The sequence below is a fragment of the Haliotis cracherodii genome, unplaced genomic scaffold, assembly GCF_022045235.1.
Source record: "Haliotis cracherodii isolate W230 unplaced genomic scaffold, xgHalCrac1.p SCAF_4, whole genome shotgun sequence".
NCBI lineage: Eukaryota > Metazoa > Mollusca > Gastropoda > Lepetellida > Haliotidae > Haliotis > Haliotis cracherodii.
In genome coordinates this window covers 71,935,815-71,961,442 of record NW_027266297.1, presented here as the reverse complement: position 1 = coordinate 71,961,442, position 25,628 = coordinate 71,935,815, and the positions used below count along the sequence as shown (strand labels likewise).

The window sequence follows — 25,628 nt, the reverse complement described above, 5'->3', positions numbered from 1 at the left end:
ACAAACAAATAGCGCGGAAAACAAAACAGTCATAAGTTATGCAATGAAAAAAACCCTTTTTAAATGAATTGTAAATAACATATCAAAATTCAATGAAGTCTGAAGCCACGCATCTTGGTCAACGTCCCATGAAAACACGTGGTCATATACCATTTCATTTGCTATGAGTGTAGGAATAGTAATTATGTTTATTGATTACATTTTCAACTTTTGCTTGTTGACGTGTCTGATGTTCAGCGGATGGACTTGGTGAGCTGGAGCGGCGAGTCGTGATCGGAGGAAGAACTCTTTGGTGTGGGCGATGGGAAGCATCTCCATAGACAGAGATTCTCGTCTGCTCCCAGGGATGCTGAAACCAAGGACACATGCATTGCAGAGTGAGTGAGTGAGAGGTGAGGTGAAATGGGGTTTAACGTCGCGTCCAAGATTATTGCACTTATATAGCGACGTGCATGCACGTGTGTGTGTGGCTGCTTGTACTAGTCCGGACTGATGCTGATTGATAGTGCTAGCCCACTGAAATACCATGCCGCAAGTTTAACATGGATACAGACACAGTATACTGACTCCGAGCCGACCAGTCCTTTGTTTTAGCCCCTTAATGCCGAGCGCCAGACAGGGTAACAACAAGTACCATCTTTTAACGTCTTTTGGCATGACGCGGCCGGGGATCGAACCCCGGAGCTTCCGCTCTCCGGGCGGACGCTCTACCACTAGACCACGGAGGATATCCGTGTGAGTGGAGTGGAGTGGAGTGGAGTGGAGTGGAGTGGGCGGAGTGAGTGAGCGAGGTAGGTTTTCCAGACCTATTGCGACGGGAGACTCAAAGAAACAAATTCACATATTGTACCCATGTGAGGCCTCGAACTTCGGTCGACATCGCCACGAGCAAAGGTTTTAACAAAATTTTACCAGGCAACTACTACTTTCTGTTTGAAAGTTAGCCGCCATTGTCCTGGTGCGTTGTACAAGCTCCCAGTGCTGCAATATCTACACGCACTAACAATAAGCTCCATACATCAGAGCTTGCGGCTGTATCAAAATGGATACAAATCTCACCACCGGGGCGGACACATAACTCGGATGCCATCATAGCAGAGCAATGATGACACAATGATCTCCTCCTTCATTTGATAAACTCTTTAATAAGTCTTTATGTTCTACGGGGTTTAAATTAGTATTTTTGGAAATATTTGTATTTAATTCCAGCGCAATAGATAGTTCCAATATGGCGAGTCTCAATCTACTGACATTTTCGGCCACTTTCCTCATTCAGTTTCATTTTGACAATCACATCCAGATTTCCGTTATAATGGTTAATAATTTGAGAAGATAATGTTTCTGAGCATGGCTTCTGATCAACACGGTAATGAAACTAATGATCATTTAAAGAGAAAGTTCTACAACTTGTTTTATCCGCCTTCTGTTCCACAAGGTTTTATAGTTAATCTGTCACGGAGTAGTGTATGTTCTGTACGTGTGGTAGGCACGTTGATGTGAGGTATATGTTCTGTACGTGTGGTTGGAGTGTCGATGTAAGGTATATGTTCTGTACGTGTGGTAGGCGCGTTGATGTAAGGTATATGTTCTGTACGTGTGGTAGGCGCGTCGATGTAAGGTATATGTTCTGTACGTGTGGTAGGCGCGTTGATGTAAGGTATATGTTCTGTACGTGTGGTAGGCGCGTTGATGTAAGGTATATGTTCTGTACGTGTGGTAGGCGCGTTGATGTAAGGTATATGTTCTGTACGTGTGGTTGGAGTGTTGATGTAAGGTATATGTTCTGTACGTGTGGTAGGCGCGTTGATGTAAGATGTGTTCTGTACGTGTGGTTGGAGTGTTGATGTGAGGTATATGTTCTGTACGTGTGGTAGGCGCGTTGATGTGAGGTATATGTTCTGTACGTGTGGTAGGCGCGTTGATGTAAGGTATATGTTCTGTACGTGTGGTAGGCGCGTTGATGTAAGGTATATGTTCTGTACGTGTGGTAGGCGCGTTGATGTAAGATGTGTTCTGTACGTGTGGTTGGAGTGTTGATGTAAGGTATATGTTCTGTACGTGTGGTTGGAGTGTTGATGTAAGGTATATGTTCTGTACGTGTGGTTGGAGTGTTGATGTAAGATGTGTTCTGTACGTGTGGTAGGCGCGTTGATGTAATATGTGTTCTGTACGTGTGGTTGGAGTGTTGATGTAAGTTATATGTTCTGTACGTGTGGTAGGCGCGTTGATGTAAGGTATATGTTCTGTACGTGTGGTAGGCGCGTTGATGTAAGGTATATGTTCTGTACGTGTGGTAGGCGCGTTGATGTAAGGTATATGTTCTGTACGTGTGGTTGGAGTGTTGATGTAAGGTATATGTTCTGTACGTGTGGTAGGCGCGTTGATGTAAGATGTGTTCTGTACGTGTGGTTGGAGTGTTGATGTGAGGTATATGTTCTGTACGTGTGGTAGGCGCGTTGATGTGAGGTATATGTTCTGTACGTGTGGTAGGCGCGTTGATGTAAGGTATATGTTCTGTACGTGTGGTAGGCGCGTTGATGTAAGGTATATGTTCTGTACGTGTGGTAGGCGCGTTGATGTAAGGTATATGTTCTGTACGTGTGGTAGGCGCGTTGATGTAAGGTATATGTTCTGTACGTGTGGTTGGAGTGTTGATGTAAGGTATATGTTCTGTACGTGTGGTAGGCGCGTTGATGTAAGATGTGTTCTGTACGTGTGGTTGGAGTGTTGATGTGAGGTATATGTTCTGTACGTGTGGTAGGCGCGTTGATGTGAGGTATATGTTCTGTACGTGTGGTAGGCGCGTTGATGTAAGGTATATGTTCTGTACGTGTGGTAGGCGCGTTGATGTAAGGTATATGTTCTGTACGTGTGGTAGGCGCGTTGATGTAAGATGTGTTCTGTACGTGTGGTTGGAGTGTTGATGTAAGGTATATGTTCTGTACGTGTGGTTGGAGTGTTGATGTAAGGTATATGTTCTGTACGTGTGGTTGGAGTGTTGATGTAAGATGTGTTCTGTACGTGTGGTAGGCGCGTTGATGTAATATGTGTTCTGTACGTGTGGTTGGAGTGTTGATGTAAGTTATATGTTCTGTACGTGTGGTAGGCGCGTTGATGTAAGGTATATGTTCTGTACGTGTGGTAGGCGCGTTGATGTAAGGTATATGTTCTGTACGTGTGGTAGGCGCGTTGATGTAAGGTATATGTTCTGTACGTGTGGTTGGAGTGTTGATGTAAGGTATATGTTCTGTACGTGTGGTAGGCGCGTTGATGTAAGATGTGTTCTGTACGTGTGGTTGGAGTGTTGATGTGAGGTATATGTTCTGTACGTGTGGTAGGCGCGTTGATGTGAGGTATATGTTCTGTACGTGTGGTAGGCGCGTTGATGTAAGGTATATGTTCTGTACGTGTGGTAGGCGCGTTGATGTAAGGTATATGTTCTGTACGTGTGGTAGGCGCGTTGATGTAAGATGTGTTCTGTACGTGTGGTTGGAGTGTTGATGTAAGGTATATGTTCTGTACGTGTGGTTGGAGTGTTGATGTAAGGTATATGTTCTGTACGTGTGGTTGGAGTGTTGATGTAAGATGTGTTCTGTACGTGTGGTAGGCGCGTTGATGTAATATGTGTTCTGTACGTGTGGTTGGAGTGTTGATGTAAGTTATATGTTCTGTACGTGTGGTAGGCGCGTTGATGTAAGGTATATGTTCTGTACGTGTGGTTGGAGTGTTGATGTAAGATGTGTTCTGTACGTGTGGTAGGCGCGTTGATGTAATATGTGTTCTGTACGTGTGGTTGGAGTGTTGATGTAAGTTATATGTTCTGTACGTGTGGTTGGAGTGTTGATGTGAGGTATATGTTCTGTACGTGTGGTTGGATTGTTGATGTAAGGTATAAGTTCTGTACGTGTGGTAGGCGCGTTGATGTAAGATATGTTCACAGTGTTGTCAGGTTGCCGTAATGCTGTACAGCTTTTTAATGATGCAACACAACAGTAACAACAAACACAGTGCCCACCGACTCCAGGAGGGGCATCAGCGGGTCGCAGTCCCAAATGGGGCTTACAACAATTGACTTGTTACCTCTTAATCGAGTATATCGATTCAACAGGAGTACCTCCGATATACATGTAGAAGCTTACCTTAAATGGACGTCTCAAAACACCAAAGCAGGATTTAAACAATACTTGAATACTGTGAACTCGCTTGTGATTGTCTTTGCACGACGTTCTAGCCACCACGTGTTCAATATGAAGCAGTCAAATTTCCCATTTACCTAGGACTTGTCAAGCATTAATTATCAGCTTGAATTATTGAGAGAATAATGTCTTCAAAAATTCAAATAAATTTTTTTTTTTTTAGATGAAAAGTTTAATATCTTTAACATTTTCAAAAATAATTATTTGACTATCTCATGTTTATGCGTTAGTGCATACAGGCATCAACCGACCCGTGAAGATCCGGGGTAGAACAGGTCTTCAGCAACCCATGCTTGCCGTTCAAAACGACTATGCTTGGATCGGGTGGTCAGGCTCGCTGACTTGGTTGATGCATGTCATCGTGTCCCAATTGCGTGGATCGATACTCATGATGTCAGACAAACTATTGATGGGTTTCACGAGAGAAATATCTCAACAGGGTACATATAATGTGTCTTAAGTGATTGAAATATGTAAATTTACATATTCAACCAACCCTTTTTAAAAATGATAAATCTTCTAAATATAAATTGTCAGTGCAAGAGAAGAACCATCCCAGGTTTTCTGCCGTAACAGATTTCACTTGGCGTAAAGGGCAAATAGCTGTGGAAAGTATATGAATGGATCACTGAAAATCAGCGATGACACCAGGTGTTCGCGAAAAGGGTAAGCATGTCCTGCCCTACCGGTAGCACCCGCAACGTGCAGTGAATGATTGAATGTGTCAATGAACTGGCCACATGAATCATTTTTTACAAAATTCCAGATGCATGTCATCGATCCCATTTTCGTAGATCGATGCTCATATTAATCACTGAATTGTCAGGTCCAGACTCGATTATTAACAGACCGCCGTCATATAGCTAGAATATTGCAGAGTGTGGCGTTAAACAGCAAACAAACCAACTACAACATTCCCGATAACCTACTTGACCATGATAACAGATTACTTTATCGTCGAATAAAACATAACACACTAGTTTCCCTTGTTTATTTCTGGTGTTGTAAGACTATATAGATCTAATACGAGTACAGTTAATAAATATGTGTCTAATATACACATGTGTATACGCCATTTACTGCTGTAGGAAAGGAATTAAGAAATATTTATCCGTCAAAACGAACTTGTCTAATGCAGGTGAAGGTGAGGTGAGGTGAAATGGGGTTTAACGTCGCGTCCAAGATTATTGCACTTATATAGCGACGTTGTCTAACGCAGATAAGGCGGGCGTGTGTTGATAAGGCGTGTGTTGATAAGGCGTGTAATGCGAGCCTTCATGGGTATCCAAACGCATATGTTGAAACCTATCGATCGCCACCAGCCATCCATTACTTACAAAGCGCGGGGGATTTTATCATTTCCGGTTCATCTCACTTCCGGTCGTAGGTGAAAATCTTTATTGTAACGACTCGCAATCAGGCGAATGTTTAACGTTCGTGATCAATTAACACGCCATTTTAAACACATACCATACATGTCTGGTACCACCTGCAAACGGTGTTGACAAACCTTTGGCCGACCAACCTCATCATTTTCATGCTGTTTACAACCCAAGTGATTTTTCTTTAAAGCTTGGGACAAAAAGGTCAAAGCCATTTCATTGTGTTTACAGTAGGAAAGAACAAGATGATCCCAATACGAACTAGGTATTAGGTCACACGGTCGTTGTTTGTGCGATGTGTGTTGGATTAAAGCGCTCGTCATTGCTTGGGATTTATCGTTCGGAAAAGCACTTTTGATGACCATGCGTGATTAATGCTAATGCTTTGGAAAACAGTATCTGTAATCAAAGTGTTCGTCAGTAGTCCACACTGTCCGTCCACTGCAACAGATCACGCCGTCGGTCGATTTCATTGGTCAACGAACGCCATGATTTGCCATGACAGTAAGAGCATGCAGCCCGGGTTGCGGACTGGCCCGAGGTGTGATGACAGGGCCTGGCTGTTGTCATGTTTGTAGACATACATGTGGATTGAGTACTGAGTTGGGACATTTCGCCCACTTGAGCAGTACTTCATCTAGCTCCGTATCAGGCGACCATGCTTGTCGTAAGAGGCGACTAACGGGATCGGGTGGTCAGGCTCGCTGACTTGGTTGATGCATGGGATCGTATACCAATTGCGTGGATCGATGCTCTTCATGACAATCACTGGATTGTCTGGTCGAGACTCGATTACTTACAGACCGCTTTCATATAGCTGGAATATTGCTGAGTGCGGCCTTAACAACAAACAAAGGGAACTTCAGCTTGATAGCTATGTATCCCAGCATCTTAATATGCCAAGGAAGTTGGTATTACACGATTACCACTTTGAAACACGCGCTAAGCTATGGTGTCTTACAGACCGAATTATAGTATGGGGGCTTATTCAAACCCATGATAGGAGAGTTCTAGTTGCTTTTCCAAGCAAATACAGTAAGTTGCATTGTAAATAATATTGTTCATCTTCCCGAGACAAGGGTGAGGTGGTGAAATTGGGTTTTACGTTGGTCCAAGCTCTTACGTGTGTACGGCGTGCGTGTAGGCGTGCGTGTGCGTGTGCGTGTGCGTGTGCGTGTGCGTGCTTGTACTAACTAGTCTGGACTGATTCCGATTTTAAAGTGCCAGTCCACCGAGATACCATGCCGCAAGTTTAAGAATTTTGAAGAAACACATTGAAACTGACCATGATTTACGTGTTACAAAGTACAAACTATGGCAGCTGTTGCATACATTTGGTTACAAATACAAAAAGATAACTGGAGAAAATAGGGCTGTGTTGTGTGAACGGTCGGACATTGTTAGTCTCCGAAATCATTACCTTCGTACCATCAAGCAGAAACGTGAAGAAGGATATGAGCCCGTCTTCTTAGATGAGACATGGGTAAATGCGTCACACACAGCCAGCAGTCAGTGGGTACCCAGTGGTGACTGTAAGGAGTCTGGTAGAAAGTTACCAATGGGAACGGGTGGAAGACTCATAGTTCTCCATGCTGGCATGCTAGTCAGGGTTTTCTCCCAGACTGTGACCTCGTCTTTAGAGCCAAGGCCAAAGACAACAGGGACTACCACACAGAAATGAACGGCAATGTATTTCTGGAGTGGGTGAAAGATAAATTAGTCCCTGCTTTGCCTACCAAGTCTCTCATTGTCATGGACAATGCACCGTATCATAGTGTGCAGGATCCAGAAAGCAAGACTCCAACCTCTAATAACCGTAAAGGAGACATGGTTACTTGGCTGCAACGGAGGAACATTACCTTTCCTTCTCGAGCGACGAAACCACAGCTCTAAGAAATCTTCAAAACTATGAAACCTGACCCCGTGTATAAAGTTGACAGTTACATCAAGGGTCAGGGTCACGCTGTCTTACGACTGCCACCTTATCACTGCGACCTGAATCCAATCGAGTTGGTATGGGGCATCGTCAAGGGTGACGTTGGACGATCGAACACAACGTTCACATTACGAGACGTTGAACAACTCGTAAAGGAATCCCTTGGTCGGGTAACAGCAGAAACATGGAGGCGTTGTGTGGCCACAGTCGTTGACGAGATAGAGCCACGTTATTGGTCACGAGATGGACTACGGCCAGCAACAGTCCAACCTATAATAGTAGCTGTCGGTTCAGGCACCAGCAGTTCCCACGACGAGATCTATGGCATGAGCGAGTCAGATTGCGACTGAAATTATCATGAGACGGCCCCTCTAACGCTCTGTCATTTCCCCTACCACAGAACGTGCAGTACATGCGTGCTTGCGATGTGCCTTCCACGGTTTGCAATTCATCGGACTGTACCATCTTTTAACGTCTTTTGGTATGACGCGACCGGGGATCCAACCCCGGACCTTCCGCTCTCCGGACGGACGCTCAATACAAGTGACATCAGAGGTGGAATCTGATTGGTCAATAGGAGGGACATAACTTGTAATAGCCACTGGTGGCGCTACGACCGAATCCAGAAATTCCGGCCCAGTTCATCAAGGGTGGAAACTGGACTTTTACCATCCGTTAACTCCCTTGCCTTGGGAAGATGAATAGTGTTTATATAAAAATTGATAACAAACCAGAGGTTATCTGGTTATAAAGTCACAAGCTGAACTCACCCAGAGTTGTCCCGTCGGGGCTGATTGCCAGATGCAGCGGTCGTCTGCTGTGCTGCTGCAGTCGTGTCGTCTGCTCCAGTTTCATCAGACGTGTCCGCCAGAGGTGGATGCTGTTCTTGTCGGCATTCGGCACGCCATGACTGGACACCAGCTCGTGACACACAGACGACCACATGAGGCTGCACACCTGCGCACGAAAACTGAATACAACCGCGTGCTAAGGCTGGCCATTGAAATTTAACAAGTTCTGACAGTTTGACATTTCACGTCGCAAAAATCGGATAAAAATATGAAAATCGAGAGCATACTCATCCTGTCACCGAGCTAATTAGATATATCATTGGTCTACGCGCATTTGACTTCGCTGACTTGGTTTATGCACGTCACCGTATCCCAATTGCGTAGATCTTCAGTGATATTCAGTTAAGTACAAATCCCCAGTGTTATAGTGTTGGTCTTTAAAGACCGCAGCCCATCCAAGACACTGCATTACGTTGGTCATCTATTCTAACAAACAAAACACTGCCATCACATAACGCGGATTGTGAGGAACTGACTTAGTATATGTTTATCCATACATCTGTCCCAATGTCGGGGAGGGGGGTGGGAGGGGGAGGGGGGGGGGGGGGGGGGGGGGGGTGGGGGTGATTGACTGAACCAGGAACTGAACTTCCTTCTTTTGGCGCAAAAAGAGTGAGAACACATATTTCATCAAATTCAGATCAAACTGTAAGCGTCGGTGACATCTCACCTGAGATTTCGTATCCACCTCCGTCAGTTTTTCTCCGGTATGCACGTGCCACAGGCGGATGTGACCATCATTTGAACCGCCCCCGCTCGCTATCACACTCGGTCGCCATGGACACCACGCAAGTGCCTGTCAACAGAAAGTATGACATCAAGGACCGGTTTCTTCATGTTTCATTACCGCAATGTAGGCTAATGAAGTACTTAAGTTAAATGGCTAAGTTTAGAGGACAGATCTAAAGGTTGAATTGCCAACCATTGTTTCAATCGTACAGTGGCCATCAGTAATGGTCCAAACTCACCACTTAAACTTACTATGCCCGCCATCTTTGTTGGAAACTACTTCCGGTTAACAACACAATGGCGGTTTCCAAACAGATCACCATGCACTTTAACACTTTATTGTGATCTGTCGGAGCGAGATACCGAGTCCCTTTCCTTTCAACGGATATTGTATTTAGGGTGAAGTCAGTTAAACAAGTCTGTTTATAGTGACAGATTAAGCCAAATACCTGAAGGTACTCAATACTTGAATTTAACCGAGATGAAACACGTTAAACACAGTAATAAATTCCAAAGTTGAACATGGTACTCCTCAAAGTTTTGTACTTATACTCCCCTCCTTTGTCCTGAACGCAGAGGGAAGGATTCGTTTAACATCATTAGGGACCGACCATTTGATATTCGGGAAGATTATTGTTTGTTTGTTTGTTTGTTGTTTAACGCCGCACTCAGCAATATTCCAGCTATACAACGGCTGTCTGTAAAATAATCAAGTCTGGACCAAACAATCCAGTGATTGACATCATGAGCATCGATGCACGCAATTGGGATCGATGACATGTAACAACCAAGTTAGCGAGCCTGACCACCCGATCCCGTTAGTCGCCTTTTACGACAAGCATAGTCGCCTCTTACGGAAAGTATGGGTTGCTGAAGACCTATTCTATCCCGGAATCTTCACGGGTCGGGAAGATTATTGAAAAAGATAATTATGCTCCAGGCTGCAGAAAAAGAAACAAATCGCCTGCCATAAAATTGACATTGTTGCAAGGTGGTTTTCTTTAAATAAAATTCAAACTCCTAAATCTAAAATATCTGGGTTTATGCTGAAGCTGAAAAAAATATTCTAATCTTGATATTGACTTAAATAAACGCAAAATCTATGTAAATCAATTCCTATTATTTCCGCGTAAATAAAACCGCTCTCCGGACGGACGCTCTCCCAATAGACCATTGGGAGTGTTGATAGTTCTGGTCTGTGTTTTGAAATTTGATGTACTCGTAAGCCCACTGTAGGCAAGACACCTCTGAATTTAATATGGCGTATTATGGGCGTTAAATCTGGCTGTAGGGTAAGAAACTTACATTGACTATCACACTTTTTTCTCTTGTGTACGGTGGCCCATAAAGGACATGGAGTCTGTTTTTCAATATTTTGACATTTCACTTACGTTTATGGTAACCTTTTGCAAATTAACCCAATTTGTCATACAAATATGTGATAAATCATGCATAAAAACAACCGAAAACATGGAAAAGGTACTTTCAAGTAGCTATAGAATCGCTGAAATGTAAAGCGAAAATTAAAAAAAACTAAATAGGAAAAGTCCATGTCTCTAATGGGCCATCGTACTTTAAAAGTTAAAAGTCTTGATTGAAGACTATGAAATCTTATTCACGTTATGTTGGACCTGGTGTCAATATGCCAACGTTAAATTCATCAAATGTTCCATCTGCGTCATCCACTGTCACTGCTCTGTCTGAGCACTTACCTCCTTAAGGTCAGATGAGAAACATGATTGCTGATTGGTATACCCATGACGCTAACAATACATAGCGACTGGGCCACCCGTGCCCCCTAGAGGCGAAGTGACATAGGGATAACGTCGCATTGAAGGAAAGTGCATTCACATAGCGTGTGTGTTAGTGTTTGTTGTTTAACGCCGCACTCAGCAATATTCCAGCTATATGACGGCGGTCTGTAAATAATCGAGTCTGGACAAAACAATCCAGTGATTGACATCATGAGCATCATTCCACGCAATTGGGATCGATGAAATGCATCAAAAAAGTCAGCGAGCCTGACACCCGATCCCGTTAGTCGCCTCTTACGACAAGCATAGTCGCCTTTTACAGCAAGCATGGATCACTGACGACATATTTTACCCCTATTCTTCATGGGTATTTTTAGGTTGAGTATTTTTTCATCATTGGCGAGACATTGCTGCAGATGTGCCCAAATAACAGGTTGGACACGACGGTATGAACCGTATTCAGGAATTATTTTTTGAAAATGTGATAGGTATGAATCTTACTAAGTATGCTAATTTTGCTCATACATTAAACGGTTTTGTGTGATGATTGTTTAACACCGCACTCAGCAATATTCCAGCTATATGACGATGATTGTAAATAATAATCGAGTGTTGACTAGACAATTCAGTGATTGATATTGTGAGCAACGATCGACGACATCGGGGTACGAATACACGCCTGACCACCAGATCCATTTGGTCACCTCTTACGACAAGCTTGTGCGTGCAAGCGTGTGCGCATGTGAAGCATGACTCCGTTATTTAAATAACTCGCTGTTTCCAGAGGGTCGTCAGGACGTGGCCATGTCGCATATCATGTTTCAGTAACGAGTCGTGATTGAAGAAAAATGAGTGACAAATCAGATTCCACCATTCATGTCAGTTGCATTTGCTTCAAAACAAAATGGCGGTGCCCAGCCAAAACGATCTGATCGATAACCGGGACCTCTATTGTAATAAAACGATCTGATCGATAATCAGGACCTATATTGTAATAAGACGATCTGATCGATAATCAGGACCTATGTTGTAATAAGGCGGGTCTTACGCCGAATCAAATCACTTGAACACCTTGATTAAAAACATGAAAATGTTTGTAAAATATCTGTATACATGCTTTGGAAATCCTGCCCTCGACGGAAATCTGCACGTTGAAATCTATTTTGGTTTGTTGTTTAACGCCGTACTCAGCAATATCTTAGCTTTATGACGGCGGTCTGTAAATAATCGAGTCTGGACTGAAATCTTTTTAGTGCGTTACGTGATTTTGATTTGGTGAGTGAGTTGGGTTTAACGCCGCTTTTAACAATATTCCAGTTATATCGCGGCGTGTCAGCTTAATGTGGAAAGCCCGAAGTGATGCAGGACGTTTACCACTTCACGGTCACGGGTCACGGGTTTGGTACTGACAAACCTAGAAACATATTCGGGGCGAACCGGGATTCGAACCCACAATCATAGGTTTCTGGCGTGCCCAAGGGACGCAACTCAGCACAGCGAATCGCGGCGCCTTAGACGACTGGGCCACCCGTGCCCCCTGATTTTGAATGGACTGTGCATTGACTAGACAGTCCATTCAAAATGTAACTCTGGCATACCAGCGTTGTGGAAACAGCGAAGGGTGGAAACTGGACTTTTGTAGTCAGTTGACGCCCTTGCCTCGGGAATATGTAGACAGACCAGTCGACAATAAAAGTTGGTCAAAGTTCACGTCAGTTACGGCAAGGCCGAAGTTCGTTTCATAACTCATACAAATCCGTTTATCTGCCATAACACACGCACAGCGCCTCATTGAGGGTAACCATGTAGGCTGCAGTGGAATATGTGTTCATCGGAATCGATTTGTCCCGAAAACATATTTATAGGGCTATCCTGATTAGGAAGTTATTCCTATATTAAGCTACTTAAGTAGATGACAAATAACCCCAGAGGAAAATTCGAACAAATATTTTTCTTTTGTCATACGTCATGAAGCTTTAATGGAACTGCACAAAGAGTGAGTGAATGAGTTCGGTTTAACGTTGCTTTTAACAGTATTCCAGTTATATCGCGGCGTGTCAGCTTGAGGAAAGCCCGAAGTGATGCAGGTCTCAGACCTTTACGACTTCGGTAAAACCCACGAGCACGGGTATGGTGCTGACAAACCTAGAAACATAGTTGGGGTGAACCGGGATTCGAACCCACAATCATAGGTTTCTGGCGTGCCCAAGGGACGCAACTCTGCACAGCGAATCGCGGCGCCTTAGACGACTGGGCCACCCGTGCCCCCAACGCCACAAAGAAGTGAGATGATGGTGAGTGAATATGGTTTTACGACGCTTTTAGCAATATCCCAGCAATATCACGGCCGGAGAGAGATGAGATACATTTCGCAGTTTATAATGGCCACCCTACTCTGACACAGCATACTGCCTCCGAGTTGACCGATCCTTGTTTTATTCCCAGAATACCCAGCGCCAGGCAGGGTAGCAAAAAGTAACCTCAAGTGCCTCTGGTTTTGGGGGTGACCAACCTTTGCGCAGGCCTTGTGCGACTCAATCCGTCTGTAGACGCAGTTGTTGCGCATGCTCCAAATGTTTACAATCCCATCATCCCCTCCGCTTGCCAGGAATTCTTCATCCGGGGACAACTTCAGATTCGTGACGTCACGCTTATGACCACTTAAACTGCTGCACACCACGGGGTCACGTGGGTCGTAGATTGAAATTCTACCCTTGCGCGATCCACTGAAAATGAATTGAAAAAATATGTAGTTATGTTTAGTCCCACTCAGTTTTTCATCTGCAGACCCCAGTCGTCTCTTACGAAGTACATCAGAAGAATGAAACTTAAAGAGTCACGATATATTAGTTAAGTTTGCCATTGTTCTTATCTTCACACATAAGAACAATATTTGATGTCACAACATGTTTTTATATTGCTTTGTAGAGGACCAAATGTATTTGTTTGCAGATGGTGACAAGAATAACATACACAGTATTGTTCCAGGGCGAGAAAGCAAGAATTGAGCTATAAATAATCAACTGGGTCAAGAAGGAATGAGCAAAACCCCATGTAGGCAGTATACGATGACGCACATGCCCACTATTATCACACCCTTGTCGGCTCATTTGGCAAACAGGGTACTGTGGATCATGGGTTCCGTAGAGTATGGGGTACTGTGGATCACGGGGTACTGTGGATCACGGGGTACTGTGGATCATGGGGTACTGTGGAGTATGGGGTACTGTGGATCACTGGGTACTGTGGAGTATGGGGTACTGTGGATCACGAGGTACTGTGGAGTATGGGGTACTGTGGACTATGGGGTACTGAGGAGTATGGGGTCCTGAGGAGTATGGGGTACTGTGGAGTAAGGGGTACTGTGGAGTATGGGGTACTGAGGAGTATGGGGTACTGAGGAGTATGGGGTACTGTGGAGTATGGGGTACTGAGGAGTATGGGGTACTGTGGAGTAAGGGGTACTGTGGAGTATGGGGTACTGAGGAGTATGGGGTAATGTGGAGTATGGGGTACTGAGGAGTATGGGGTACTGTGGAGTAAGGGGTACTGTGGATCACGGGGTACTGTGGATCACGGAGTACTGTGGAGTAAGGGGTATTGTGGAGTATGGGCCGGTACTGTGGATCATGGGGATGCATTTTATTCTCACCTTATCAGCTTATCTCTGGACCAGGACAGACTTCCCACGTGGCAGTGGTCACGTGTTCGGAAATTCTTGACAACTTTCATACTTGTAGCATCCCATAGCTGCAAGACGAAGGAGGAAGCTAGTCAGAGCTGGTGGTAGGGAGCCCAGGGTATTATGGGGTGATCCCCTGTTATTTGAATATCTGATACATATGCACATGAAACTTGATTTGAATAGATACTTGAATTTAAACGAACTGCATTATGTTGCTACCAAAGACTAAGTCTTCCATTAAATAATGAGTGAGTGAATATGGTTTTAAGCCGCTTTTAGCAATATTCCAGCAATATCACGGCGGGGGAAACCAGAAATGGGCTTCACACATTGTACCCATGTCGTCCATTAAATAGATCTTGATTACCCAATTTAGGGGAAATCCAGCACATACAGTACTAATAAGTAAGTGAGTGAATATTGCTTAACGCCGCATCAGCAATTTTGCAGCTATTCGCGGCGAACAAAAACTAATACGAACAAATGATTCATTATAACAGTGACAACATTAACAGGAATGTTTCGCCTCTTACTACAAGCATGAGTTGATGAACATCAATTCAAACGCAGATCTTCACGGGTTAGAATTGGTGGAATGATCTCTCAAAGATCTTATTTCACAAAACATTTCAACAATCGTGCAGTTTATCGTGATGCCATGTCCATTATAGAATATATGCAGGCTGAAACGTCTCAGACAAAACGTTATGTGGCAGCAAATAAGTGAAGCGTTAGTAAATTGTTGAGTGAGGTCGGTGACAGGAAGTCATCAGAGTTACCTCCCCTGGTTTAAAAAGACGCGTCTTGAACTTTTGAGAACTTTCGTATTGGGGCAGTTCTAACAGGATAACGATTCGAGTCCTTTACGACCCAAGCTGTATGTTATCTACTTGCGAATTGGACACATTTGTCACCACTCGCGCCTTTCCGTAACCTGCAAGAAGAAGACTCGCCCCCATCTCGATGAATGTTATGTGCGAAAGTACGACAAACCAATCAGAATGCACGTATGATTTCAAGTTCTTCGTCAAGGAATCCCTCAGAAATAATTTTTGATTTTACATGTCTTGCATCTAAAAATATACCCAAGACACAGTTAAATGTGTTCAATCATACTGTATAATTTCGCATGGCTCGATGTGCTTTAAATTGCATTGGAAATATATATATATAATATATGGGGAAATATATGTGAACCATTACGCAACGAGTTGACAATTTTTTAGGTATGCCCGTTTGCGCCAAGACGGAACTCGGTCGCAAAAATGGCCACGAGAGGGCCACGAGTCGCTATTCGGCTTGTCCCGGAAAAACGCGAGTTGTTCACAAATGGATTGGACAGTTACCTGTAAACACCGAATTCCTGCCAACTTCCAACATTATTCCAGATAATCAATAACATATATTTTAATTATATTCTATTGATAAATTCGGCGAGTGTACTTATTGCTGCTGAAAAGTATTTGACCCCTTGTATTGCCTGTTTGGATGGTAAACATATTGTGTTGCAATATCATGTATTAATCATTCACTGATCTTGTGTGATGATTAACATACAATTTAGTTCTGTACGTGACGATTTCGGTGTTACCCTTTGCGTTTCAATCTGGAAAGCATCTCGCAACACTAGACGCAAATTAAACTGATCATATAAATGTCTTGATAACAGAAAGTTAACTATAATTAGGGCATGGAGTACATGTCGTGACAGAGTCGAAAATCTGTTCATTGTCTGCACAACAAATCACTTGTCAGTCATCCAAGGTAGCTGTGTTCACGATGTGCATTGTGATACAAATGAATCCCACACTGCCGTCATATCTGAGAGGAAATAACCCCACACATCACACAAGGTTGTATAAAGAAAAGTAGGCAGGATTATTATTTGTTACAAGATGTTAAATAGGAGCACGTGTTTCTTTAGCCTCTGAGAATAGGTAGAAAACCTTTCTTTTTTAAACAATTGAACAAAATAACATTTTATATACAGCGATACAATACTCAGTGTATATCATCAATGTGGCATATTTGTGTGTGAGTAAAGGTTGCGTCGGCGTTGTTCCGACAGTAAAGCGACCATGGTTCGAAGACAATGGTAACTTCCCTACCAAGACATTGTCTTCGGGACAGTCGTCGCGCCAAGATCGCACTGTGGAATGCGATAGATGGATGAAAGCGGTCTGAAACACTGATCCTGGACCAGACAAACCAGTGACAGTGATAACCCCAACTCATGATAGCATGAGTAACGACCCGTCAGGGTAAAATGACATAGTGAGTGAGTTGTGTTTAACGCCGCTTTTAACATTATTCCAGTTATATCACGGCGTGTCAGCTCAGTGTGGGAGGAAAGCCCGAAGTGATGCAGGTCTCAGACGTTTGCAACTCTGCACAGCGCATTGCGGCGCTTTAGACGACTGGGCCACCCAAGTCTGGACAAAACAACCAAGTAATGGATATTGTGAGCAGCGATCTGCAATGTCGGCTACGTACTCAAACATGTCATGGACCATGGCCACCCGATCAATTTGATCGCCTTTCACGACAAGCACAGACGGGAACTATCGACAACGATTATACTACGGCCCAATAATTAATTTCAAGAGTCCTCACAGGACATTTCAGGCTCCTGTAAAGTTATGGAATGGTGTCGTGCGCTGTACTATAAACATGGTAAAATTTGATAATTACTTTCATTACAGAGCGGCTACATATTTCCTGTCAATCTGATACAGCGAGTAGTATTGTGTTTGTTTGTTTGTTGTTTAAGGCCGCACTCAGCAATATTTCAGCTATATGACGGCGGTCTTTTAATAATCCAGACTGGACCAAACAGTCCAGTGATTGACATCATGAGCATCGATCCACGTAATGGGGATGCGATGACATGCATCAACCAAGTCAGCGAGCCTGACCATCCGTTCCCGTTAGGCACCTCTTACAAGCCTAGTCGCCTTTCACGGCAAGCATGGGTTGCTGAAGGCCTATTATAATCCGGATCTTCACGGGGCGAATATTATTGTGCGTCACCCGGATGCAATATATTTCCTTTTTGCGTCCATTCAATACATGTGTGCGTACTGGGCGCACATTTCTGCGTCACGTACAACCCTGCTGAGGGCGTGTGTACTCACCAGGATGTCCCCCTGACACGTCCCTATGGCCAGCGTCTCCCCCACCTTGCTCCAGGCCACGGAGGACACGTAGAAGTCGTCTAGCTCGGGCAGATGTAGGCGAAGTCGCTTGCACTCCTCGTTCTTGACGTTCCACACGTAGGTGTTGGCTCCCAGTGCTACAGCGATGCAGCCGTTGGGACCCCAGTCTAATACGTTACAATCTAACCATGAAATTAAAATCTGTATTAAACTTGCATTCCAATAAAGCAGTTCATTGGTGTATACTTTTACGATACAGCTCACGTGCAGTCTAAACTCATTAATGTGTGGGTCTCAAAGGCAAGCCGTAATGGAAAAACAACGGAATTGGAAATATTGGATACATGTTACATTCATCTTCCCGAGGCAAGAGAGTTAACTGACTTTTAAAGTCCTGTTTCCGCCCTTGCCGAACTAGGCTGGAATTTCCAGGCTTGATTGAAGCGCCACCAGTGGTTATTACGAGTTATGTCCCTTCTAAGCCTCTCCTATGGACCAATCAGATTCCACCTCTCGTATCACTTGCATTTGTTTCAAACAAAATGGCGGCCCCATGTCAAGACGATCTGATCGATAATCATGATCTATATTGCGATAAAGCGGGTCTTACATCACGAAGTGCATCAAATCACGTGAGCACCTGATTAAGAACATGAAAATATCTGCTGACAACGAGTTGGCGGTGCACATGCTTTGCAAATCCTGCAATCGACCGAAATCTGCACGACAGTTAACGAACCGGATTTCGATTGGACTATGCATAGAATCGTTGGTCCAGCCAAAATGTAACTCCATAATAACCAGTCTAGTTCGGCAAGTGTGGAAACTGGACTTTTTTAGTCAGTTAACTCTCTTGCCTCGGGCTGATGGTTACATTAAACCCCAAAAAGCTAAACTTACAAAAATCATCTCTTAGGCCAGGCATGTCTAACACTCTGTCCGGGGCCGTGGCCACGTGACGCTTGACAGCCCGGGGGGCAGGGGAGCTGAACACCTCGTCTCCCAGGTCCATCATCCAGGGGGCAGAGGACCCTATTGCAAAATGAATAATTTGAAATCCTTACCTTCGCCTTTTTAGTAATTCTATCACAATTGAGTTCTTTTACGACCATAATAACAGTACTAATGGGGTAAACAAATAGTTTGATGAATACCAGCAACCCATGCTTGACGTAAAATAAAAACTACTTGTCGTAAGGGCCGACCAACGGAATGAATGGATGAATATTGTTTTACGCCGCATCAGCAATTTTCCAGCTATTCACGGCGAGGCCGACTAACGGGATCGGGTGGTCAGGCTCGCTGACTAGGTTGATGCATGTCATCATATCCTAATTGCGTAGATCGATGTTCATGATGTCAATCACTGGATTGTCTGGTCCAGAATACTGGAATATTGCTGAGTGCGGCGTTAAACAACAAACAAACAAATCTGAGTTTCATGACCGCAATCAGTCACTGGGTCTCACCATCTGGTCATATATATGTATAGTCGACGCCCTCGACAATAATGAGGTACCCTTGTTTTCTTTGAAAATAAAAAGTGTACTGGTATTTTATTTGACCCGAATACTGGTGTAATACATACGACTTTTAAAATACATTCTTTTAAATTATAATTTAAGCATTTAAATATCGGATTCTTTGCCTTTTACAATGATTATTTTTATTACCAACATAATCTGTACAGTTGTTTGAAAAGAAATCCACATCAACTTAGCTAGTTTTTATCAAAGTACAAATAAAATCACCATAAAATAACCGTACAGTGTCTTGAAATGAGTTTCAGTATACAGTTACGAGATTGGTCAATCTATCACGTCATATAATAATTATCTTCATCCTTATATTCTTTTAATTATTTTTTTATTTAACCGGGTAAAACAATTGATGTGCTTGCTGACATACTATCCCTACCCTATATTTCATTAACACCATGTTGTTTACACAGATGGGTCCTGTTAGTATTACTTATTGCCAACTGTTATGTAATGCAACTAATAATTGTAAAGATTATAAACATTTGACATCGACGTGGCAGCAATATAATCATACAATACTGTCAGCGAAATACGGCCTGGCACATCCATCAGGCTTGACGGAAATTGTCGAGCATAATATTCAGCAAAACAGAGTAAGCGTTCGAAGGGAGGTAACTCTTAGTTTGGTTGCCATATAGAAGCAGATGTAATCTGGAAACCAACTGCAAAAGTAGGTTTTCGTTGAAATAATTTTCACATCATTTCATGCAAATTGTGGCGGACGTAACGAGCATATAAAATCTTCGATATAAACATAAGGCCATAATGAATTAAATGTATGACATTTTCATCCCCGACCGCCTCACGGCCAAACTCCCCGCCTCGAATAATGTTATCAACCCCAAGTACCTACGGACGAAGAAAGTCGCTGCATGTTTTCCCTAATTTCCTTGAAATACACCATACACCTAGTTCTACCAAACATCCATGCGAATCACACCCGTCGATAGTTAATATGCACAAAGGGAACACGGGTGGCCCAGAAACCTATGATTGTGGGTTGGAATCCATGTTGTCCCCGATTATGTTTCTAGGTTTGTCAGCACCATACCCGTGCTCGTGGGTTTCACCGAAGTGGTAAACGTCTGAGACCTGCATCACTTCGGGCTTTCCTCCCATATTAAGCTGACACGCCGCGATATAACTGTAATTACATACTGTTAAAAACGGCGTTAAACACAACTCACTCACTCACTCACTAATATGCACAAAATATGAATAATAGAAGCCTTACGCACCATTTCAAAACAAGCTGAACCAAAAATCTACTCTTCTTTAAAATGTGTACAGGAAGAATAATACGAACAGCTATGTGTTGTATATGCGTCTGGCGAGCGGGCACCAATGTTGACGGCTGGTAATTCGGCTGGTAAGAGTGAGTGAGTGAGTATGGTTTTACGCCAATTTCAGAAATATTACAACGGAACACCAGAAATAGGCTTAACATATTGTACCCATGTGGGGGAATCGAACGTAGGTTATATAGAGACCCGTGAAGATCCGGGGTAGAATAGGTCTTCAGCAACCCATGCTTGCTGTAAAAGGCGACTATGCTTGTCGTAATAGGCGACTAACGGGGTCGGGTGGTCAGGCTCACTGACTTGGTATCCCAATTACGTAGATCGATGCTCATGATGTCAATCACTGGATTGTCTGGTCCAGACTCGATTATTTACAGACCGCCGCCATACAGCAAGAATATCGCTGAGTGCGGCGTAAAACAACAAACCAAACCAAAACCCCTGGTTATATAGAAGCTTCGTTATAACACCTATTTTTTCGGAACCCCATCCAGAATGAACAGGGTGTAATAATAGATGCGACACTCCGGTACGATACATAGACCTTTATCTCCAGGTTGCTCTACCAGTTTGAAACTGGATGAGTGAGTGTGGCTGAACGCCTCTTTGTACAGAGTTCCTGTTAAATCACGGAGTTTGCATGGGGTTATGGCACGCCAAAGGGACCCAACTCTGTGTACGCGTGCACGCTTATTGAGGGTTCGTTGGTTACCGCTGTCACTCGGAAACACCGGAAACCAGCGACATTAAAGGGACGCAACTCGTACCACACGTGTCTCCTGACGGAGCGTATTAGAGGCTAATTAGAATAATCACGTCATTGTTCTGGTCCTATCTGTGAGCAGTAAATATATACTTGAAAGAGTTTACAACTTTTAGTTTACTAATACTATTCTGAAAAAAAATTCGTTAAAACAAATAGCAAAGTTCAAACAATGCAGTTATCGGCTAACTTATCCCAAACATCTAGAAAACCAAGTAATTTTAATTAGGACCATTTCAAGCAACGACAGCAACAACTAACGTACACAGACTTAGACAACAAGACAACACTAGTGATCCCTAAAGAAGACAGTGTCGGTGACAAATAAGATGAAATCGTTATGGGATCCATCGTTACTACTCTATAACACATATATACACACTTCACTTCATTCAATACAAAGTCAGTATCATTTTACTTCATTAAAATAAAACACCAAGATAAAACGGGTCATCATCAAAAGAATTATTCCTTTGAATTCATCCTCAATCAAAAACAGTTTCCAGCATCCAGACAATTAAGGCTTACTCTACTTGACATAGGAATCGGTAATAACTAAGGTCTTTAGATATTTAAGTTTTGCAAGTATGGCATTAAGAAATGTTTGCCCCAAAATACCAGACATGGTCTAGCACAGGTGCAATGTGGGAATTTCCTTTCACAATGCTATTCCCGTTAATCAATCACAGACGTGTGTGCCTTGCAATAACTTCAACAATCTTTCTGATTTGAATACATTAGTATAAATAAATGCAATTCTACACAATGCAATTCGTCAGCACACACATTAGCACCACAATGTTTTCAATAATATTTATTTCGCAATAAATCTATTACTGTTGGAAAACGTATCGGAGTACAAACACTAATTAATGGTCTTCGATTGAATAACATTTCCACTAAAAACAAGTTTCGTATTCAAATTGGGCAATTAACTGAGCAATCTAATAGAAAGAAATTGAATTTATGAAGCTACATTGTACATCAAAACAACATGGCCTTCTAGATAATATATCACAAACTCAAAGAACTTTGTAAATCGCACTCCCAGGTATAACTTTCAAGTTGTCTCGAATCCATTAAAATTAAATAGGCCGGGGATAACCAGAGATCGTTAAAATACATCACATCGAATACTAAAAGTTATAATTCTATTGAGAATTGTTTTTGTTTTTGTGGTTGTTTTTTTAAAGTTCTTATTTTTTTAAATTAGTAGGTATTTTAACATTGCTTTGAATGCAATAACGTAAAATGCGTATTAGAGCCTTTGTAGTCCCCTGCATTGGCCCTGTTTAGTGCAATTTTGTTTAATTCCAGTACTTACTGTGTACGTAAAGTATTAAAACATTTCTGCAAAATAACTTTCAACTAAATATCAAATGAAAAATGAAGGACAAACCACACATGGTGTGATTTCGGAGAGGAGTGGAATTAACACGTTCATGACGGTGTCACCAAATATTCTCCGATTGGGGTTTTATAAGAATAGTGCAACACCATGACCAACGTACAATCCCTCGATCTTTTGGACTTGCTTCATTATAGATACACCCGAACAAAAACGATCTTCTACATATTATGTCCGAGGAATGAGGGTGATGTTATACGTCGATTGGCGTCAAGCGAGAATGCAGCGTTGTGGAAAAGGAATGGAGAATTCTATGATTTGGAAATTTGCATGTAAATGTATAGTGAGGGTGAATGAGTTGGGTTTAACGCCGCTTTTAACAGTATTCCAGTTATATCGCGGAGTGTCAGCTTAATGTGGGAGGAAAGCCCGAAGTGATTCAGGTCTCAGACGTTTAACACTTCGGTGAAACCCACGAGCACGGGTATGGTGCTGACAAACCTAGAAACATAATCGGGGCGAACAGGGATTCGAACCCACAATCATAGGTTTCTGGGCCACCCGTGTCCTCTTTGTGCATATTAACTATCGACGGGTGTGATTCGCATGGATGTTTGGTGAACTGATATAAATGTCTAATTCACTTTAAAAGAGGGAGGGGGGCATCCGTGTACAAAGACAATAACCACCCCTCTAGTATGGGGTGCGCGAATGAACCCTTGTTATACCCGGCCTGTGTTCAGTACTTACTTCTTGTGGTCGTGGGTCGACATGGCGAGTTGCACGTTGTTCCACACCCGTGGGTCGGGAGAATTCCGTGCTGTTCATTTAGAACCACGGACAGGCGCCGACTGTATTCCTTCACCCCTGGAGATTCGACCCCACCCTGCAAAGTCTTCCCATTGGGGCTACGAGCAAAAAGCTGCATGTGCGCGCTCTCCACATTGAGCTCTGGTCGATAGGGGATGAACCGGTCCATGAAGTTCCCTTGCTCATGAGAGCTGTTTCGAATAGATCCTTTGCCAAACCAGTTTTCACAACGATCCATTATTGATAAAGTTTCAGTGTTAGTTGATGTCGTTGATTAACAGTCTGAGCACTTGTTTTACGTGTGTTTAACCAACCCAGAGGTCAGGACCGGCCATGGTGGAGTTTCTGTACAATTAACGAACAATGACACACTACCTGTTACAAGCACAGCGCGTGCCACACCAGACGCACGTGCTTCTTTCATTGGCGGTTAAATTGGTGCATACAAAAGGCCTTCTTCTAACTGGTGAAATGTATACATGTTTGACAAAATTTATCCAAAATGATTCAAAGGTTTCTGAATTTGTTATCATGTCCAAAACGTGGCAAAAGATGAAAAAAATATGATAGCTGTATAATTCTTTAACGCTAAAAGACAACTTTCGTGATGATTGCTAAAGGTACGGCTCATATAAAAAGGTTTTAATAAGGTTAAATATATGATGTATGGATAAACTTGTAAAACAAGATTTCATTAGACTTCCGAGCGAGCCTGGCCACCCGATTCCGTCAGGCGCCTCTTACGACAAGCATATATTGTCGCCTTTTACGGCAAGCATGGGTTGCTGAAGACCTATTCTACCCCGGATCTTCACGGGTCGGAAAGTTGTGTATTTATTTATTAGAGAAAGCGATAACCAGATATGAGCTCATCAACCAAACACAGCAAGGGGCAAGTTCATATTACTGACAACTTGGAATGATTTTCTTCTGGGGAAAGCTCAGGTCTGCGACATTTATTCGTATTATTCTGTAAAATCTATTTTGACAGTCAAACGTGTTGTCAGTAGCAACAAGAATTTTACGTTGGCTGCTTTTGAACTAATTGATGGAGAACAGAACCGATAGTTATTTTTTTTACAAGAGTCAGATTTCTTCTGTAGATCTTGCTGAAAAAATTGGCGTTTTAAATGAAACTGTACTTGCTTTGACATTTCACGTTAATACGTTTCTGTACAAGAGTTCTTTGGTCAGAATATTCAGTTAGCGCCTCAACGTACATTGAGTGAGTGAGTATGGTTTTACGCCGCTTTTAGTTATATTCCAGCGATATTGCGAGCCGTGAAGATCCGGGGTAGAATAGGTCTTCAGCAACCTATGCTTGCCGTAAAAGGCGACTATGCTTGTCGTAAGAGGCGACTAACGGGATCGGGTGTTAAGGCTCGCGGACTTGGTTGATGCATGTCATCGTATCCCAATTGCGTGGATAGATGCTCAGGATATCAATCACTGGATTGTCTGGTCCTGACTCGATTATTTTACAGACAGCCGTCATAGAGCTGGAATATTGATGAGTGCGGCGTTAAACAACATGAAACAAACAAACAAATAAAGCAATAACGCGGCGGGGGACACCAGAAATGGGCTTCACACATTGTGCCCACATGGGGAATCGAACCAGCGTGACGAGCGAGCGCTTTAACCACGAGACTACCCCTCCGCCCCTCAACGTACAAAGGGAGAAAGAGCTCTGAAACGTTGAGATGACAACTTATATTTGGGTGCAATGTGGAGAGTATAGATGACATCTCTGCTACATTTATTTATAGGACAGAGTGAGTGAGTGGGGAGGGTTTAACGCCGCTTTGATCAGCATTTCATTTGGTTACGGCGTCTCAGCGGCATATTTGCGGTGTAAAGCTCGGATGTCTGCAGGAGGTCTGAAACATTAACCCATTGGTTAAAACCACGGCGTTCGGTCCTGCCAAAGTTAGGATTATAATATGGGTGAAGTTGGGATCCGAACCCAGAATCGGAGAATCAATGCATGCCTGAACGACACAACGCTGCACGTCGAAATACGGCGCCGCATCCGCAATGACGCTCCAAATACGTGACTGATGTGATGTGGAGATTACAGCCCCAACCCCTCTCGTACATATCCCTGCCTACCCACTGACTTGGTTGATGCATGTCATCGTATCCCAATTGCGTATATTGATGCTCATGATATCAGT

At 43.1% G+C, this 25,628-nt stretch overlaps 1 protein-coding gene across 1 annotated transcript; it reads right to left on the bottom strand.

The window, feature by feature from the left end:
• Positions 1–233: 233 nt before the first annotated feature.
• Positions 234–23,689, bottom strand: LOC139480420 (uncharacterized). The gene is made up of 8 exons (XM_071263488.1): positions 23,392–23,689; positions 18,589–18,720; positions 17,668–17,870; positions 14,501–14,598; positions 13,361–13,574; positions 9,036–9,161; positions 8,285–8,471; positions 234–349 (listed from the first exon to the last, which is right to left on the bottom strand). The coding sequence occupies exons 1-8, from the start codon at positions 23,687–23,689 to the stop codon at positions 234–236; spliced, it is 1,374 nt and encodes a 457-aa protein (XP_071119589.1).
• Between the last annotated feature and the right edge of the window lie 1,939 nt (positions 23,690–25,628).

Coding starts and splice junctions, on each gene's coding strand:
- LOC139480420 (XM_071263488.1), bottom strand. CDS start 23,689: ATGGATCGTTGTGAAAACTGGTTTGGCAAAGGATCTATTCGAAACAGC. Junction 14,599..17,667: donor CGTGTCAGGGGGACATCCTG/GTGAGTACACAC, acceptor TTCGTCTTGCAG/CTATGGGATGCTACAAGTAT. Junction 13,575..14,500: donor TCCAGAGATAAGCTGATAAG/GTGAGAATAAAA, acceptor ATTCATTTTCAG/TGGATCGCGCAAGGGTAGAA.